Source organism: Pezoporus occidentalis, unplaced genomic scaffold, assembly GCF_034315485.1.
Source record: "Pezoporus occidentalis ecotype Australia unplaced genomic scaffold, CSIRO_AGI_Poc_V1 ctg50, whole genome shotgun sequence".
NCBI classification, from domain to species: domain Eukaryota; kingdom Metazoa; phylum Chordata; class Aves; order Psittaciformes; family Psittacidae; genus Pezoporus; species Pezoporus occidentalis.
Window position 1 is genome coordinate 2,188,415 of NW_026915836.1, and position 18,041 is coordinate 2,206,455.

At 37.1% G+C, this 18,041-nt stretch overlaps 1 protein-coding gene across 1 annotated transcript in view; it reads right to left on the reverse strand.

The window, feature by feature from the left end:
* Positions 1-325: 325 nt before the first annotated feature.
* Positions 326-18,041, reverse strand: part of PPP1CB (protein phosphatase 1 catalytic subunit beta) — a 30,047-nt gene continuing 12,331 nt past the window's right edge. Inside the window, exons 2-8 of the mRNA XM_062637027.1 lie at positions 16,941-17,072; positions 13,360-13,590; positions 12,920-13,024; positions 7,831-7,902; positions 4,317-4,468; positions 2,688-2,822; positions 326-2,104 (exon numbers count right to left, since the gene is read on the reverse strand). Coding sequence (XP_062493011.1) covers positions 2,000-2,104; positions 2,688-2,822; positions 4,317-4,468; positions 7,831-7,902; positions 12,920-13,024; positions 13,360-13,590; positions 16,941-17,072 — 932 coding nt within the window. The 3' untranslated portion in view covers positions 326-1,999. The remainder of the gene's footprint in view (positions 2,105-2,687; positions 2,823-4,316; positions 4,469-7,830; positions 7,903-12,919; positions 13,025-13,359; positions 13,591-16,940; positions 17,073-18,041) is intronic.

Sequence of the window (18,041 nt, forward strand, 5' to 3'; positions counted from 1 at the left end):
TCAGCCTGTCAAGGTTTACAGAATACATTTCATCAATTACCTTGTCACAAACTGATGGTATGCTCGCACACCTCTCATCACTGACCTTCAATAACAAATGTCTTTGAGCAATACAAGAAGGAATCTACTTCTCTGTTTTATGTACCGAAACTCTGGTGCTTGCTTCAAGGCGAGGTACATCAAACCACTGTTCAAAACCACAGACCAATCCAATATAAATCAATAAAATATATATGTTATAAAGTTTGGGTTTGTTTTTTTTAATATGAAACTCCACACTTCTTGAGGAACAGTAAGGTATGTTAAAATAACCAGTCAGACTTCATTCAAATGAATTAGACAACTTTTACTAAATGAAAAAACCTACATTTAAAATATGCATTTAAAACAAAATGGAATTAGAAAAGAGACTTAAATCCATTTTAAAGAACTTGCTCACCGTGTCAGAAATCAATATATCTCTTGCATTATATAATGTGCCAGTTCATAAAACGTAAGTTACCAGAATCCTCAATTTAACATTTTCAAAGACAATACTGAAGTCAAGAGTTTTACATCTACTGATGCACATTTAGAATGGTATAAATCTGAAGCCTTCCCCCAAAGAATCTTACAAATTTGACAATATTCAATAAAAGCTTTTGTAGTTATGTCCAATAAGTATTGCATCCTAAAGCATCACAATTCTGTGCCTTTCATATATCCTACTATAAATTTTCTATCTTCTCTGTGTCTTGCTATTTGCCAATGTTAACTCTTTTGAGAAAGGAGAGAACTGGAAAGAAATACTGCATAACTCTTGATCATGTACAGAAATTATTGCTACTATAGTACACTACAAAGCAGAAGTCTATACAACAGTATATGAAATTTGATCATGAAAATCCAAAGGATATAATCTTTAGTGACAAAAGCCTTATAATCATGTTGAACATTCCTACAGCATTTGCAGCTCACCACTTGTCAGCTAGCCTACCGTCCGTTGATGAACATCCATTTAAGCACACCCTCTTATGAAAAAGAATGTCAGCTTTCAAAGGCTTAGCAAATAAGGATCTTCATGTTCTGTGGAACTATGTAAGATGAACTTTGATGCAGGTAAGGAGTTACCTGGAAGCTAAGCATGCCAAAGGTGTTTCATGCTAATAAAACTAAAGCCAAGGTACCACATAATCAAGTTACCAACTAATAGGCAATACATTTTTGTCCTACCTAAGTTAAATGAAGTGCCATAGCACAGTGTAACGTCAATAATTTAAAATAGTGTAGTGCACAAATTCATTGTGTGGCAGTTTAAGTTAAAAAGTCAAGACAGGGTTTTCTGTCTCAATTTATGCTGGCTGTCAAGCTGTCCAGTCTGGGCTTTTTGGACTTAATTTGCCTTTTAATCACTACCATACTAGAAACTTTGCAGTGTAACGGGGCACACATTTGGGCATCATTATTATTATGCATCATTATTATGAACAATAGGGAACTAGGGGGAGGATAAGAGATCAATGGCTGTTCTAAACAGCCCCTTCCTTATTTCAATTTCAAAGAGAGAGCCAGGAAATAAGACTAGATACCATATTTGCATCATTCTAGCTACAAAATAACCAAAGTAAAAGCAATCAAGCAACAATAAGACCACATTACACAAATGGAACATCATGCTCTCATCTGGTTTAACTATTACATCAAGTTTTAACTGGGATGTTGGTCAACTTTAAAAACCGTGGTAAGTGTGAATATGTAGTTGCAATAGTTTTTTCCTAATATGTTTTTTAACTCTATGCTGGATATTAGAACTTGGAGCTATACTTGTTACAATACAGTGTCGCACATCTTTCTACTAGAAAAAAAAATTAAAGATCCTTTACCCGTCTCTTTAAGTTAAACGTGTGACATCATAAAGGGTGTCAAATGGCTGGATGGTTTTACAGTGCACACATTATATACTGTAATATGGAGTTTTGTCCTTGACAGATCTGATGGTGTTTCTACATTATTCCTGTCTTCACCTCTTCTTCGGTGGATTAGCTGTGCGAGGTGGAGTGACTGGACGCCCAGAATTCAGTCCACCATACTGGTACTTGGCTTTCTTTTCAGACGGTTTCAATATCTTGGGGAAAATAAAAAAGTTCATTTGAGTCAGTGACAACCAGGAACATATAAAATACTGTTAAGCCAACCAAATCTCACTGAGCAGGAACACGGATGGGGAGGAAATTACATCACAAGCCTACAGATTTCTGAATCCTACATACAACAGAAATACTACTTCCAAGTACTTCTTGTTCTACTACTACATTGGGGTGAGAAAGGGAAAGAAAAGGGGCTGAAAACATGTCCAGGAAAGAATATGGATTAATCAGAGTAACCACACTAGAAGGGCCCTACTAGTTCATTAGTCGGTGTAATTAAGGTACTCTAATCACTAGGTGTGACTAAAAAGAATCACCCAATTAAATTCTTAAATTAGCATCCAAATAGAGGGAGTAACTCAATATGCAGGAGTGTGGAAAACAACAAATCCCACATAGTTCTCTGGAGAACAGTTGGTTTGCAGTTTTAATCACGGACTGCTGTACAGTCCTCTTTCTAGCTCAAGTACATTACCTTAGACTAACTATAACCACAACAAGCTGACTCAGTCCATATAGCCCAACACCTAATGCAACAGTTAATGTACAAAGGTATCATACCTGAAAGGAACACATCAGAGTTTCATCCACACTCATCATGCCCCCTGCATTGTCAAACTCTCCACAATAATTTGGAGCTGAGAATAGGGTGACCAACTGCCGTTTAGCAAAGAATTCATATCCATCTTCAACCACCTGTGGACACCACAGAAATCAATACAGCTCACATCAAAAAAAAAAAAGGTACATTTTGAAGAAAAAAGCCAGTCCTGAGGCAAACAGGACTTGTATTAAGGAGATTGCAAGAACTCATCAAAAAGCTATCGTACGTCTTGGTATTTCAGTCATTTTGTCTTATCTGGACACTGAATGCCAAATCTGGCACCTTAACTCGTCTGAAACTTCCAATGTTAAATATGCATCGATTTGTTCAGCATTTTCATACCTGAAGTCTGATTATGCATTGCCATTTCAAAGACTCCCAGCATTTTATGGCTTATACACAGAATTTGAATGGGGTGTGGCTAACAACTTCACTGCAACTGTAACATTTGAGTTTTACTTACAATGGATATTGACTACACAAACTTCAAGTGTAAGCTCTTTTAGAATTTTGATGCTCTAAAAGCATAGTGGTTCTGCCATATTTTCTCTAAGAGCATAACTAATCTTTAAGGATGTTCCCTCTTCCCCAAAACAGAAGCACCACTTTAACGTACTGCAACCAGTGCATCAACTGCTCACTTTGGTTCAGTCAAGTCACTATTTGGTCCAGTCAAGTCACCATGGTCTTTTAAAGGATGTCACACTCCTTCTATGAAGAGCTGAAGTGACTACATGAATACAAAATATTGCTACCAATCTCGATCAGCAGTTAATAAATCTTAGTATCTATTCCATACATTGACTAACATTTTTTTAGCAGTAGAATTACAAGGAGAAATATTCAAGGGTTCCAACAGTATACCCAAGTCTAAGTGACACAGAATAAAAAGGAGAGAGCTTTCAAAATTGACTAAATAATGACACTGAAACGTTATACAGGAAATTGAAACCTGGTGTCCACCTAACTAGGACACTTGCTTAAAGTAACTTAATAAAAACAGCAAAAAAACCACTTAAATATTGATGATGCCAAAAATAACCTTGCTTTCTGCACATTTCAGTAATTCAAACAATAGATGTCAAAGTACTCTAAATAGAGGAACCAAAATGAAAGTAACTGTGAAATCTTTCATGTACAGACATGCTCGTAGAAACATTCAAAACGCATTTAATACTTCCATGAAGCAAAGCAGATAGTTTAAGACACAACTACCAGAGAACTGACTACTACTGAAATGGACAACCCTGAAACTTCAGTGTAAATCTCAAATTCACTTTGCCACTTTAAACATGGACTTTACCTCTAACATTCATATACAACACTAACTGTAAACAGTGAACAGCCAATACGAAAACCAGACATTGCTGTGAGAATCTTGTGTTAACATTTTATGTCACTGACATTAAACAGCTCAATATAAATCAATAGAAGGGCACAGGATTATAGCCCCTTTATGAGAAAGATATGCTCTTCCTAGAAGTAGCACAATGAGGAAGTTTCAAATATATTCTACTGACAAGCAGCAAAGACACATAAAATCTAGAAGGAGAAGGTTTAAGAAGCAACAGCAGCATAATTCATACCTGGTGAGCTCGACAGATCAAATCCAGATCGTGACGATTCAGAAATTTACTGACCACATCAGCACCAAAAGTAAAAGAGACCCCACGATCATTTTCACCCCAACCTTGCACATCTTTGTCTGGGTCAGACCACAGTAGGTCACACAGCAAGCCTTTGAAAGATAAGACAAATGAAGATGGTAGTCTTAGGAGGTATCATGCTATAATATGAAATAGTTTTATTGTATTTACCAGAGCAGCTCTCCTAAAGCAAATAAGCCTTGGCAACAAATTCAGCAACACTTAAGCTGCAACTCAGAGAAAAGACATGAACTGTGTAAGTCTGGAGATTTCTTTCCTCATCTCACCATTGGCAGTAGCTTGAGATGAAATGAGTCAAATAGTTTTTTGAAATAGTATTTAATTGTAATATTCTGCATGTGTACAGTAAATATTTGAGGAGTTTAGAAGTACGGCAGTGTGTTCACTTTAGAAGGCAACCATCAACTTCACAGCTCACTAAGAAAGCTTATTTGGAAAGCGGCAGTATATTTTAAAATCCTATGCAAGCCCAGTCACTAATACAGCAAATAAATTTGTGTCACAAGCTTCTGAACATGGAACAGATTTGATTCTTCCCTTTCTTACCATACAAGAAGAACCTGACAAGACTTAGTCAAAATATAACATGGCAGAATTCTGATAACACTTTCAGTTTGCTTGGAATACTGTTGACTTCTCTAAAAGCCTCCTGCCAATCAGCCTGGAATCTAAATTAGAATAATAAACCCCTCTGCTATTTTTGCACTGGTCAAGATCTTTTTTCTGCTGCCAATATAAGGTCAGCTAAATCTGGAGTTAAAACTGGGTACAAAAAATATTCTCTGTTATAAATGCATTGGAGTTGATACGAAGAACTTTCAAAGCATTTTCGCATGAGAAAGAATCAGGCCAATTCAACTACAACACAAACAAAAAAAAACATTCAAAACTTATTTCATAGTTTTCCATTAAATTCTTTGCCTCCGATGACTATCCCACAGGCATTTAAATACTTCAGAGCATTGTTTCACAATGTGAAAGAGGCCAGCAGGCTCCTTTATCTGGCACAGAGAAGATTTGATTTACAATTATATCTGGTTATTTGCTAAACAAAATGCTTAAGACACTATTTCTTCAATAACAAGTTGTAATGAAGCAAAATTAATATCTGAAACCTACTGTGCAACTAGACCATTTTCTATTTACATACAGCTATTAAAATGGTCTTCGGTGCCTGTCACAGCTCCTCTCTAGCAGAAGCTAAGACTTTATTTCCTTTCAGAAGACAAAGAACAGAGCAAATAAAACTGTATTTTACATACAATATCCAGAAATAAGCTACTGAACACAGGCAGCATATGGCAAGAAACTTACTTTACTGAAATTTAGTTCTATATTGAACAACACGTTTTTCAAAACAGAACAGTTACACTGCAATCCCTAATGGTTTATCATGAATTTCCAACAACTGACAGAAGCTGCTTGTCTTAGCTGCTTAGGAAGCACTTTCTCTTCTAATTCTCTCCCCCCAAATCAAATCACCTTTAGGGGTTATACACAGGAACAGAGAAACCTGTTCTATAATCTTCAGCAGCTGTGTAGCAGAATGCTGCCACAGGTTTGTCTAAACTATGCTGCTCAAGTAGGTTTATATTTTAACACACAACATCATTGCAATAGCTTAGGCTGACCAGGAGCATACCAGAGCACAGCTGATACAGACATTCAGGGTTACACAAAAGAGGGAGCTAGTTTCCTAATAGCAAAATGGTTGGCAACACTGACCAAAACATGATTTAAACCTTGGCCTCACAAAATGCAAATACTTGACAAAGGCAAGTGATTTAAGTTGGAATACAGAATCAGATTTGAGTGAACAGCTTCCAAATTCCATAAAAATGCCACCAAAACAAGAAGTATTTAAATTGATATTGAAAAGATGTTTTTTACATCAGACTAGAATAAGGTATCTTAATAAAATAATCATTGCAGCACAAGCCACACAAGCATCTACCAAGAATTTCTGCATCAACACACATTCACCAAGTGACATCCCTCCACAAAGGGACAGCTTTTAAGGACAGCCTGAAACTGTCACAGAAGTGAGACCACTTCAGTTTATTTTTCATTTTTCCATAAGACTTCAATCTGTAATATCAGATGCCTTAAATAGGTCCAAAAGGCCAAGACCTTCTATGCCACTATACCATACGCACACGTCTCTGAGGGGACGTTTCATTTTTCCTGCTGATAAGTATCCAGCTATTTCTTCTGAAAGCAGAATTAAGCCTGCAAACCACTCCATGGATCAAAATCCTTTTTTCTTTTTTTTTTCCCCCTTTTTTTTCTTTGTTTTAATCTCTGCACTTATTTTTAGGCAGTACTAAGAATACATATGATTTTAGTGGAGTGTCCATGGAAACCAGAACTACATTCTGCAAGGGCATTCCTGAAGTGGGGGTGGCTCAAGCAGTAGTATTAGCCTGTTGAACAGAAGTACCTTTTCTGAGAGCTCTGATAACTATAAAGACTGACTCATTTGTACTGACATTTACTTGGTTATGCATTTAATGCATAAGTAGCATAAAAGAACAATGTAGTAATTTATACTACAGAAACACTCATTCACTACTCTAGTAATGTTTCTCAGTGTCAAGTGTGTATATACCTTCTTGCACAGAAATGTTGCTGTTTAACAGGGACAGTAGATACATTAATATAGTCCCTGAGTTACTCCTATGCATCAGTACTGAGGAACATTACAGGAAGTAGAATTATTCTATTCCAAGGCTTAACTCTAATTGTAGTCTGTGCTTCAAAAAAGCATTTAGATGGGTTATCTCCTCTGAAAGTTAATTTCAGACCACTGTTGAAATAAACACTTCAAAAGAAAACATTCCATTGTACAGCCTGTCAGTCTTTCCAATCCACTAGTAACAAAATCAGGAATAAATGGGATATTGAGGAAGATTAATTAAACCATTCAGAACAACATTACACAGAAAGCACTGCAATTGAAATCTCATCTGCAGTGAATTAGGAGCTATACTTTTCAAATTTAGAGAGGAAGGAGACTTGCCCCAAGTAGGGAGAAGCCTAAACGCTTGTAAGTAATATTCAGCAAGCTTTAAACAATTACGTTCTTTGACAGACTAAAAGGTTTGGGTGAGCCTAACTAAGGTAGAGAAAAAAAGCCTAGTTGTTTAGTTTCATTTGATCTTTAAGTTTCTGGAGTTTCTTTTAAGGCAAAGTTGTAGATAACATACCCTAACTTGAATAATGTATCCTACTTTGCTAGAGAACATGAGCAATAGCCTCTGACAGATCAGATAACTCAGCCATTATGAGGAACAAGACTCACACCCTACACAGACATTAAGGAATACTGTACTGGGAACAGAGTCTGCCTTAAGTCACCACATTACCTTTAGAGAAATTGACTGAACCTGTTTCATCATTAAGACCCATTTACAGTAAATTCCATGTTGCTCACCTGTGTCAGGAACATCTGTAGGTCTCATAATTCTCCGGATCTGTTCCATTGACTGGAGATCTGGAGACAGACCTGTAAGTACAAGAAAACAAGTGACTTATCAACATATTTTACCTGTAAAAAGAGTTCCAGAGAACACACATTTAGAGGTTCAAAGTCATAGAGCATCCATTGTCTCCACTGTAATAGAAATAAAAGACAGTTTGCTATCAGACATTTAAGTTCCTGAACAGAAGGACAGAGAATAACACAAATGAAATTAGCAAGGGGTTTTAACTGTTTTCCTACCATGCTTTTAGCCACACAGCACAGAACTCTACAGTTAAGAACAATCTCTCAAACAGCTTACTAGAAATAACCACTGAAGAATAGCATTCCCATTACTTAACACAATTATACTGAGTGCAGATAACATTCTTTACAACCACCTTACTTTATAAAAGCTAAAGGAAAACCCCTTCAGTGTTTTTACACACATCAGCTGAGCAGCAGTCACTGGATGCTGTTAAGTGAATACTAGACTGTGCAACTACAACAGCTAAGGAGCACAGAGGTGGTGATTATTTACTATAGCTCAGCTGCTTAGTCATTTATAAAACTGTAGGACCTCGATTACTCAAAAAAAAATCATTTATCAAAGACACAGCTCTTTCTGCATAGTTTTGCCATACTGACATGTAATTACAGTCAAAGCATGGGACTCCAAAGCCACCCTCCAAACAGTTTAAGTAAACACTCTACAGATTTTCTACTTGAGGCATACAGGCATGAAAGACAGCCTAAGAGATGTTCTAGCACCTTAACATGCTCTCAAATAAAGGTCTTAAAGTGACTTAAATGACTAGGCCAAAATAACCAAATGAAGAAAGCTGCAAATTTGGAATAAGAGCATGAAGGCCTGATTTGTGATGAAACATATTTCATTTTAACAAACCATATCCATACTCAGTCCAGAACTTTGAACATCATAGAAAATATCTGCCATTGGAATGAGTCACTGTGTAAAATAACTTCAGCTGGCATCAAGAGTTTGTGCAGTGGTAGTGTATGTATTACATACATTGAATGACCCCAATGCATTTGATAAAGAGACTTGGACTTTTTTTCCAAGTATTAAGATTTTAAATTTTTGTTATTGTTGTTGAAGCGGTCTTGTAATAAAAGCCTTTATCCTAATGAGCTTGTTAAACCTGTCTTCACAATATTACCTTGAGGTTGTGAAGGATGGCACAAATCTTACATCAAATAGCATGCCAAAGGAGATTTAGTCAATCTACTCACACAACAATACACAGATAATAATATAAATTCAAGTAGATAATCAGCTTTTAAATTTTGACCAACCTACCACTTCCCCTTCTCCAGATCTGACCTAGTTACATGCAGAGTACATTAGCATTAAGGCATGTGGATTCTACTCTGATTCTACTCAGCACCACACCCCGAGATAGTAAGGGACTATCTCAGTGAAATAAGCAACCAGTTTATGACCTTCCATGAGGTTACAGCTCTCAGTGTTTCAGGCTGCATCCAAAATGTGGAATTCTTTAAAAGAAAATACACCATTACAACCAGATCTCAACTCTGCAGCTTGTTATTTTTTTGTATTATTTTACATCAATGCAAAATAGCAAAACCCCACAAAACTGCCAGCATGTTTGTAGGTCTTTTTGTAACCACCCAGGAGGTTGTCTTCTCCCAGACATCTTCCTAACATCCCTTGCATAAAAAGAAATGACTCATGCCTCAAATTCAGACTTATAGACACAAGTTGTAGATGATCAGCATTAAACAAACAAAATAAGAATGCAAATACAGGCTGCTTAAGCTCACTGTCAAGCTGCTGCTACTACAGTCATTGCTGCAACCTACTGTGTACTGATAGAAAACTGGAAATTGAACAATTGAATTAAGTTGTCTTGTCACATGATGACAGCTAAGCATATAAAAAGTATCTTTCAGTATACTATCTTCTTGAAGTGTAAGAGCACACCTTCCCTAAGGGAAATCAGAAAATGATCTGTCATTACACTGACAGACTCAGCAAATCCAGGCTCCAGATTTGAACTGCTCCCTGATCAGGTGGAACTGGTAAAAGTGATGGCTACTTATTTTTATAGTGTAATGCAGAAGGTCTCCTTGGATACTGTATAAAATTGTCAAGTAGACTTAACCTTCAACAGACATTTCACTGCCATTTATGTCACAAGAACAGAATTCCAGAGCTTGAAATAAAATAAAAATCCAGTGTTCTACTGAACATGACTCCCATCTCAGAGCTTAAATCCAATGTGATATGAGCAGTGTATTCCATAAACATGACACTGCAGCATGGACGTAGTTTATAAAACTTGAATGTAATAACAAGGTCTCTAAAGATTAGAACTATAGAGTGGTACCATAGGTAAGAGGACAATATTGTATGGAATATAAAGCACAGCAAAAGGGAGAAGTAGGGAATGGTTATGGAATAAGCTTTAATGAAGCAAGATAAGGAGCAAAGTCGTAAGTTGAGAGGACAGACTTCAGAAAAGGCCAAACTATGACTTGTGTGAGCAACATACAGAGACGGGAGGTGATGGGAAGGGTATAGTGAAAAATCCTTTCAGCAGTATGACCATTTGGAGACAGGAGAGAAAGGTTTAACTTATACTGTGAGGTAGAGAACTCAAAAGAGCAGATGCCCAGAAAGGTCTAGGCAAAAACAGCTGATTCAGTATTTTAAGCTATATTTAAGCCTATTGGGGTAAAGTTAGGTGCCTTTTGTTTTACTATGTTATGCGGTTTTGCAAAGTTTTATTATATATCCCATAGGACAATATTTTTAAAATAAACTATGCAAAAATGCGCAATATAGTAAAAAAGGCACCTACCTTATATCTATATGCTAGCTTCAACCTCCAGCAGACTTGCATGGTTTGTGTTGCTGCCTCAGTGTTTATTATAGTAGTAACATCATGAAAAGGCGTTGACAGTCCATGACTTCATGGGATCTGGAATGCAGTTTGGATAGGATTGGAAAAGAGCGGAAAAAGGGCAAAACTGACTTGTGAGCTGCATGTCCACTTCCATTTATTAGGAGCACACAGCACGTTTAGTAATCTTATCACTTTATTTCACAGATGCAGAGCAGTTGTGAATGATAGTAATTTTAGTTACAGATTAAGCCTATGCAAGTTGAAGGGATAATTAGTAATCAATAAAGCAACAAAATATTGCTTTTCATAAGTGGATCCTTAAAGCATACTACGCACAAAATAGAAGTTTCCCTACTTGTTTACGCAAGAGGTTAATACCCCAATACATTTGTAATAAAGCTTTACTTTTTTTTTTCCTTGAAAATTAGCTTTCTAGAGTTCTTGCTCGCAACTCAGGTCTCAAGAACATGTACATACAAAACAATCAATTTTGTTACAGAATGTAATACAACATAGCATTCTACCTGCTAAACGTCCCTGGTAACCTTCTACCATCCACCTAAGCTTAATGGTTTGTCTGAGACATCACAGTGTTTTATCATTCATTCTCTACTGTTCCCCAAATAAAAAAGATTTCAAAAATTATAATAACAGTAAAAGAAAATTCCTTCACTAACTTTTTTGAAAGTAAAATTATTACATGGTTTGAGCCACTGATGATTTGCTATCTCAGTGCAGAAGTGACAGTCTATCTCATTCTTAAAATCATGACAGATAGCTCGTAAGTTAGGTACCAGTTCTTAAAAAAAAAAAAGAGAAAAAAAACCCACCAAAACAAAAAAAAAAAAACAAATCCAAACAAACAAACAAACCCACCAAAAAGACAACAACAACAAAAAAAGAAAGACACCAGTGATTAAGACAGAGATGAAAAGATGACCTGTGAGAATACAAGTACTTTAACATGTCATTCCTACCTGGATACTGGCAGACTCAACTGTCTACCACTGCATTAGTTCTGTATTTACAGGGACGTGACAATACCTCAGAGCATATTATGCATAAGACTGACAGCTTATTCTAGCAAGCACTGAAGGCAGAAGCTTTCAGTACAAGATGCAAGAAAAGTCAGGATCATTTTTACAGGATTTTGGCAGGATGGCAGCCATCAATACAACCTTCACAAACTCTAGAGGAGCCTCAGGAATTTTGGGAGCACGCTATTTCCAATCCCAAGTGGAAATGTTCAAACTAGAGGTTTCCACAGAGCTCTCACTTCCACTGAGCGTTAATTATCTCACCGACAACCCAGGTGTGACACCTACCAGACCATCTCTGATCCCTCAGTGCAAGGCATCAAATTGCTTGTTAATGCAGTAGCTGCAAAGCCACCTGCAAGAAGGATGGCTCATACTACAATTTGAAATTCTTGTCAATTGTTTAACCCTGAAAGGTCCTGAAAACCTGTAAGCATCACTACCTGTAAAAACATGGGGAATCCCCTTCTACAAACAAGGGCACACAGGTAAGTTCCAATGTTCAGAAAAGTTACAAGCTTTGAGCAGATCCCAAACACTTTTCCCTGTAAGAACAGGGCAGCACTGGGACAGGTGCCCACAGAACATAGATTTTTCAAAAGCAAAGGTTTCAGAAAGTCTTGGCTGAACTGCTATAATGTTAACAAATGTCAGTCAAGCCTGCTGGTCAAAGACAATGTGACCTTAGAGGCCCCTTCCACCAATACCTCGTGAAACCAGCTGAAGAAGCCAAGGCCATAGAAGCTGGAGTTACTTGTGAAGGTTATTTCACTTGACTGCCGGGGATGCCAACGTTAGCTAAAATGGCACTGTTGGATGCTAACAGCAACAAGTGACTTGGCAAATTAGGCAAGAATTCTGTATTTCAGTATCCTTCAGACAGGGATCTACTGATGGGAATACCTACAGATGTACTTGCCCTGAGGCAGAGGGCCATGTGTATCAGGTAAGAATGACATCTGCCTGCTGCCAGGTGCACAGAAAATCACAAGGCATAACAGTGACCTTTACAGAACAATACAAGGTTAAACATCTCCAGCTAAATATCAGGTACACACATCCTCACTCCATTTGGTATAGCATTAACTCAAAGATAAGGTTAGACACAGCCTTTAAAAGCAGTCATCATCTTACCTCCATGACAACAGAAGATCTTCTCATCCACAATGGCTGCAATAGGCAGGCAGTTAAAACAGTCTGTGAAGGTCTTCCACAGCTTAATGTTAAATCTCCGCTTGCCTACAAAAACAGTGTGACATTAGCAAGAGAAGGCTGTTTCCTCAAAGCCATCCTGCAATGTATATCATGACCTGAACAAAAATGTTAGCTGTCTTCACAAGGCTTTGTTTTGGTTACTGTACTTAGGTTTCAATCTCCTGCAACAGCATTTCAAGGACAACAGAAGAGCAAATCTCTAGAGACTTTAACCTTTGTTTGAAATGTACTTTTAGAAAGTTTCAAAGCATATTCATAGAACATTAAAATCCTTCCAATACAAGAGCCACCACTAGAAGTGTCTCCAAAACACAATATTAGTCTCATACAGTGTTTCAAAAGAAATAGGTTTTGCTTACATTCATCATAGAATCCATAGATCCGATTGATGCTAGCACACTCATGATTTCCTCTTAAGAGAAAGAAGTTTTCCGGGTACTTAATTTTATATGCCAGTAATAAGCAAATTGTTTCCAGAGACTGTTTGCCTCTGTCTACATAATCTCCAAGGAAAAGATAATTAGCTTCTGGTGGGAATCCTCCATATTCAAATAATCGAAGCAAGTCTGTATACTGACCATGAATATCACCTGAACAAAAAAAAAAAACAAAACCAACAATGTTTACCAAGGGTTAGTGCAACAACATAAAGAGTACACAAACCAGGAACTTAAGTCAGCTAATCACTTTTTATTAACTGATGTTAAAAAGAATATTAATATTTCTTTTAAAAACAGATTGTTTCATATATAGGCAACAGGTATCAGAAAAATGAGAGCCACGCTAACATTATAAACTAAAGTACTCACTAAATGTAAATATCCCACAGAATTTGCAGAATTTCTATCTCAGTTATGAAGCCAATCTGAAAACCGAAAACTACAGAAGTCTTCATAATTAAGCATAAGCTTTCTAACCAACCTCTAATTTGTTCAAATTGAAACAAGGTCAGAAAGACAACCTCTCATCAAGCAGATACACAGCCAGGAAGCCAGTGCATTAAGGAAAAAATAAGTCACATTATTTACTGCAAAAACAGATCAGTAAAGAATCCAGGTAGGCTGGTGAGAAACTGAACACAGTGCTGGCAGAGCACCCCTTCCTCAAAGGACTACTTGTCCTCTCATAACGCTGCTGTAGCTGAGATTCCCATCCTGCAGCATTTGGGCTAATTCCTCCTTTGATGCAATCCTTCATATAAAAACAATACAGAGACTCCAAGACTGATTCCCTTACAAGCCATTCATCCCTGCAGGTATTCCATGTCAGGAAAAATAACTGTCACGTTCCTCAGCATACTGCCAGCTTCCAAATTTAACAGGCTTACAATGAAAGAGCTCTGTGTGGCAACTACAACACCACAGCATATCAGATTAGCCAAAGTTAACTGTGAGCTGACTGTAAGGTCCAAGAAGATACCAAAGCTGCTGCTCTACAGTAACTTGCAGAACATGTGATGTATTCCAGCTGACTGCAGAGTTCACTAGCATGACTGAATGCAAAAAAGCTATGCAAGAAGCCTTCAGTACAGGCTGTATGCTATTTTAATTTAGTACCTCCTGGTCCATTACATTAAGCACTTCTGCTGCTTGTTCAGTGGCAAAATCCTGACTTTGTTAAGCTCAGCTGTTCTCCAGTGCAATGTGAACTACTGTGGCCTTAAAAAAGCAAAAAATCCCAACATACACCCCTCCCTAAAACTTTTTCCATAAAGGAAAAAGGTTCCCAAACCCTTACGCTCTTCAGTTCAAGTCTTAAAGCATACAATGGTAAGAAGAGTACACAGCTCTATTCCTCTTTACTCTTCCATGAGAAATGCAATACTTTCTCTTTAGGCAGCATTCTTCCATTAGCTATTTCTCACTTAGGAATCACTTCCCAATTTTCTTCTAATAATGGTTAGCCTTATCTGCTACCCAATTCCAGACACAACCTGAAGTTTCACTGGCTAAAATAATGTTCACGTAAGTTGCAACAAGAATGATTCCTGTTCTAATTTGCATTTAGAAATCTCCAGGTCACAGCCAAAAGAAAACACCAATGACTCCTCATTGCTACACCGAGTCTAACACTCCAAAACTACACTATCAATACACTCCCTAGACTTTACCACCACCAGAATTAACTAAGTAACATATTACACACAGAATACTATAATTGCTTTTGTTGTCTAGAACTTTCCAGCTTCACACAAGGCAGAGGGACCAAAACAGTTAAAGGGTAAAGAAACATTTTACAGAAAGAATTCTGTAAATAGAGCAGTATTTACTATTCCATTCAAGGCACTTGTCATTTTAAAATACAGCTTCATATGGGCACAAGTTGCACTGAATCCACCAGATCCAAAGCCTTTAAGTAAAAACCACATCTATTTTAAAATGGACATTTACTTTCATCTTACAGTGAAACACAGCCATGCAACATGTAAAAGATTATTTTGAACTGACTCAATTACAAGACAAGACAAACCTACAACGACTCCTCAGGCGTTGCCTGAACACACTAAAACAGTACTTCAAAGCAGTGCAGCTGCATATTTTGCTTCTGGTGAAAGTGAGTAGTCTTTCTTTTCTCTAAACACATCGTTGACAATTGCTCTAACATTAAATTTAGATGCACCTGACACTTCCTGGTGCTATCACTGTGTTCAGAATCCAACTTAAATGTAACAAATGCCTTATTTAATGTGCATTTGCTACACTATTATTGTGCACCTAACAGTCCTTTCAACTGTCTCAATTTAAACAAATTATAAACTTTGGAGGAGGCTCATTATACTTTATGTGCAACCTAAATATCTGATTATTTTTCTCTTTATCTAGGAATACGATGAGACTACTGTAGTCTTTTCAGTGTAGAACAAAACACGATGTGGGGTAAAGCTATATTTTACCTTTAACTTTGTGAAATTAGGCAAGCTGGTCTGGTTTTTCCTCCCCACCCTACCAAGCAATTAGTTATTTAAAAATGACTGCCATTAGTGTGTGGGGGGGTGTTTTTGTTTTTGTTTTTTTTTTTTAATTGGTAATATCCTCTCTTAATGTAAGAAAGATTGCTACATTAGGTCTGCCAGGAGGAAGCCTGGGAAGAAGCTAATCCATCTTTCAGCACATTAGTAATAATAAATGCAAAGACTGCTTTAATACTATGACACTTTAAAAAGCCTAATTCAAGAAATGTTATGCTTTCTAAGACTGTCTGCTGCTAATAAGGATGATTACCAGCCAGTATTTACAATATTTTTGTAACACTTTTAAGCTTGTGTACCTATTAACAGCAGTGTACTTTTGAAGAAGTCTAGCATCTTAGAAATGCTTAGAGGTAAAGAACACACATGTTTTATCAATATCTCACAGTAAAAATGGTATTTGTTAAAACCTGCTGTAAAGTTAAACGAATTTACTACATAGTAACTAAAACTAATAGGCTGCATCCAGTTTTGTTTTTTTCAATGGAAAAGCAACTAATGCTTTCTTCAACACTATTTTTTAAGCATTTAATTTCACAACATATGAAGATCTTCGTTTTGCTTATACTTTGAAAAGAGCAACTGCAACACTAAACATCTGGGATTTTTTTTTTAAGCAGCTAATTGCTTTTTGAAATAGTGATTGAAAGAGTAGCAGCTCTGTGCAAGCAGACCCTAGGGAAGTGCACAAGGGAGAGGTTGCAAAATCTGCAGCAGGTAAGGGCACAAGCAGCTCTTACAGCTGATGGAACTTGCTCCTAAATAGCATCAGTAACCTACCAATTGTTAGCTGCCTTTTCTTGACTTAATCCAATCTAAATTCAAAATTACATTTAAGATTGTGAAGCCCTCACTCTAATCTGTATCACCCAGGTCAAGGTCACTTGCCTTTCTCAGTATCCTTCCAACCTACCTAGCATACAACTAGATTGAAACACCTACATAAACCACTCGGACACAAAGTTTACATACCACATATTTTCAGAGGTGCCTCTAGTTCCAGGAGAATAGGCTGGCTAAGAAATATTTCCCGTGACTTTATGCACAAACCCCGAACTTCTGCTTCGGTCATCTGAACAATCTTCCCAGGGCGACATCCTCGTACTGAAATGAGAAGTTTAACAATTGAAGATAACTATCACACAGCAATAGGTAAGTGCAAATGAGCTGCATTTAAAATCTGTACTTTTCAAAAAGCCATCAGCCCACTCAAGCATATCTACCAATTGTGTTGGAATTATGTGAATTCTAAAATTAATCTCTGTGCTACTGTAACCTGTGCTGTAAGGTCAGTATGCATTCCTGTTAAATCAGGTTCTCAGAAGAGAGCCATTTAAGCCTCGCTTTTGTCCATATTTGGATAAAAGCAACTTCAAAATGTGTTTAAATTAACAATCCCATTATGCCAGAATATCCGTAATAGGAAAAAAAATCCTAAGACTCAAAATCCTGAAAGCACTTTTACATTGGCCCAAAATGAACTTCTTCAGGACTGCTGAGTTCAACAGGGCTAGCTAAATACAAAGAAAACCCACTGGCATGTATACACTTTGGGCAGCTGCAATTGCCTATCAGAAATATCCCACTAAAAACTATGAAAGTCCGACAAAACCTTCATTCATATGTAATGGCTCTTGAGTTACTGGAACCTTTATGTCCAAAGACATTCTAATTAGAATTAAACTGAATTGCTAAACCAATAAGTCAGGTACTCAGACCTATATTTAGCACTAAGTTTTCAAAAGCATTCACATGTCATTGCACCCCAACAAACATCTTCTGGCAAGTTATTTGCAGCTGCTTCTTTCAACAAATACCTATATGATTCCTCTGTCAGAGGCTTTAATGTGTCTTTAATGAGGCAGCAAAAGAGAACAAATTCATCTGCACTTTGGCTGATCCAGCTCAGTCTCACATCTCAGCATAAAACAAACTTCAGAGCTCAAATGAATAAGCCAGAACGCATCAGTGTCTACAACAGGTGAACATCCTGTTCTGCCATCTGCTTTAGACAGAGGCATTAAATCACAGCAGTACCTACAAGAGAAGCTGGTACAGAACTTTAGAAGCTCA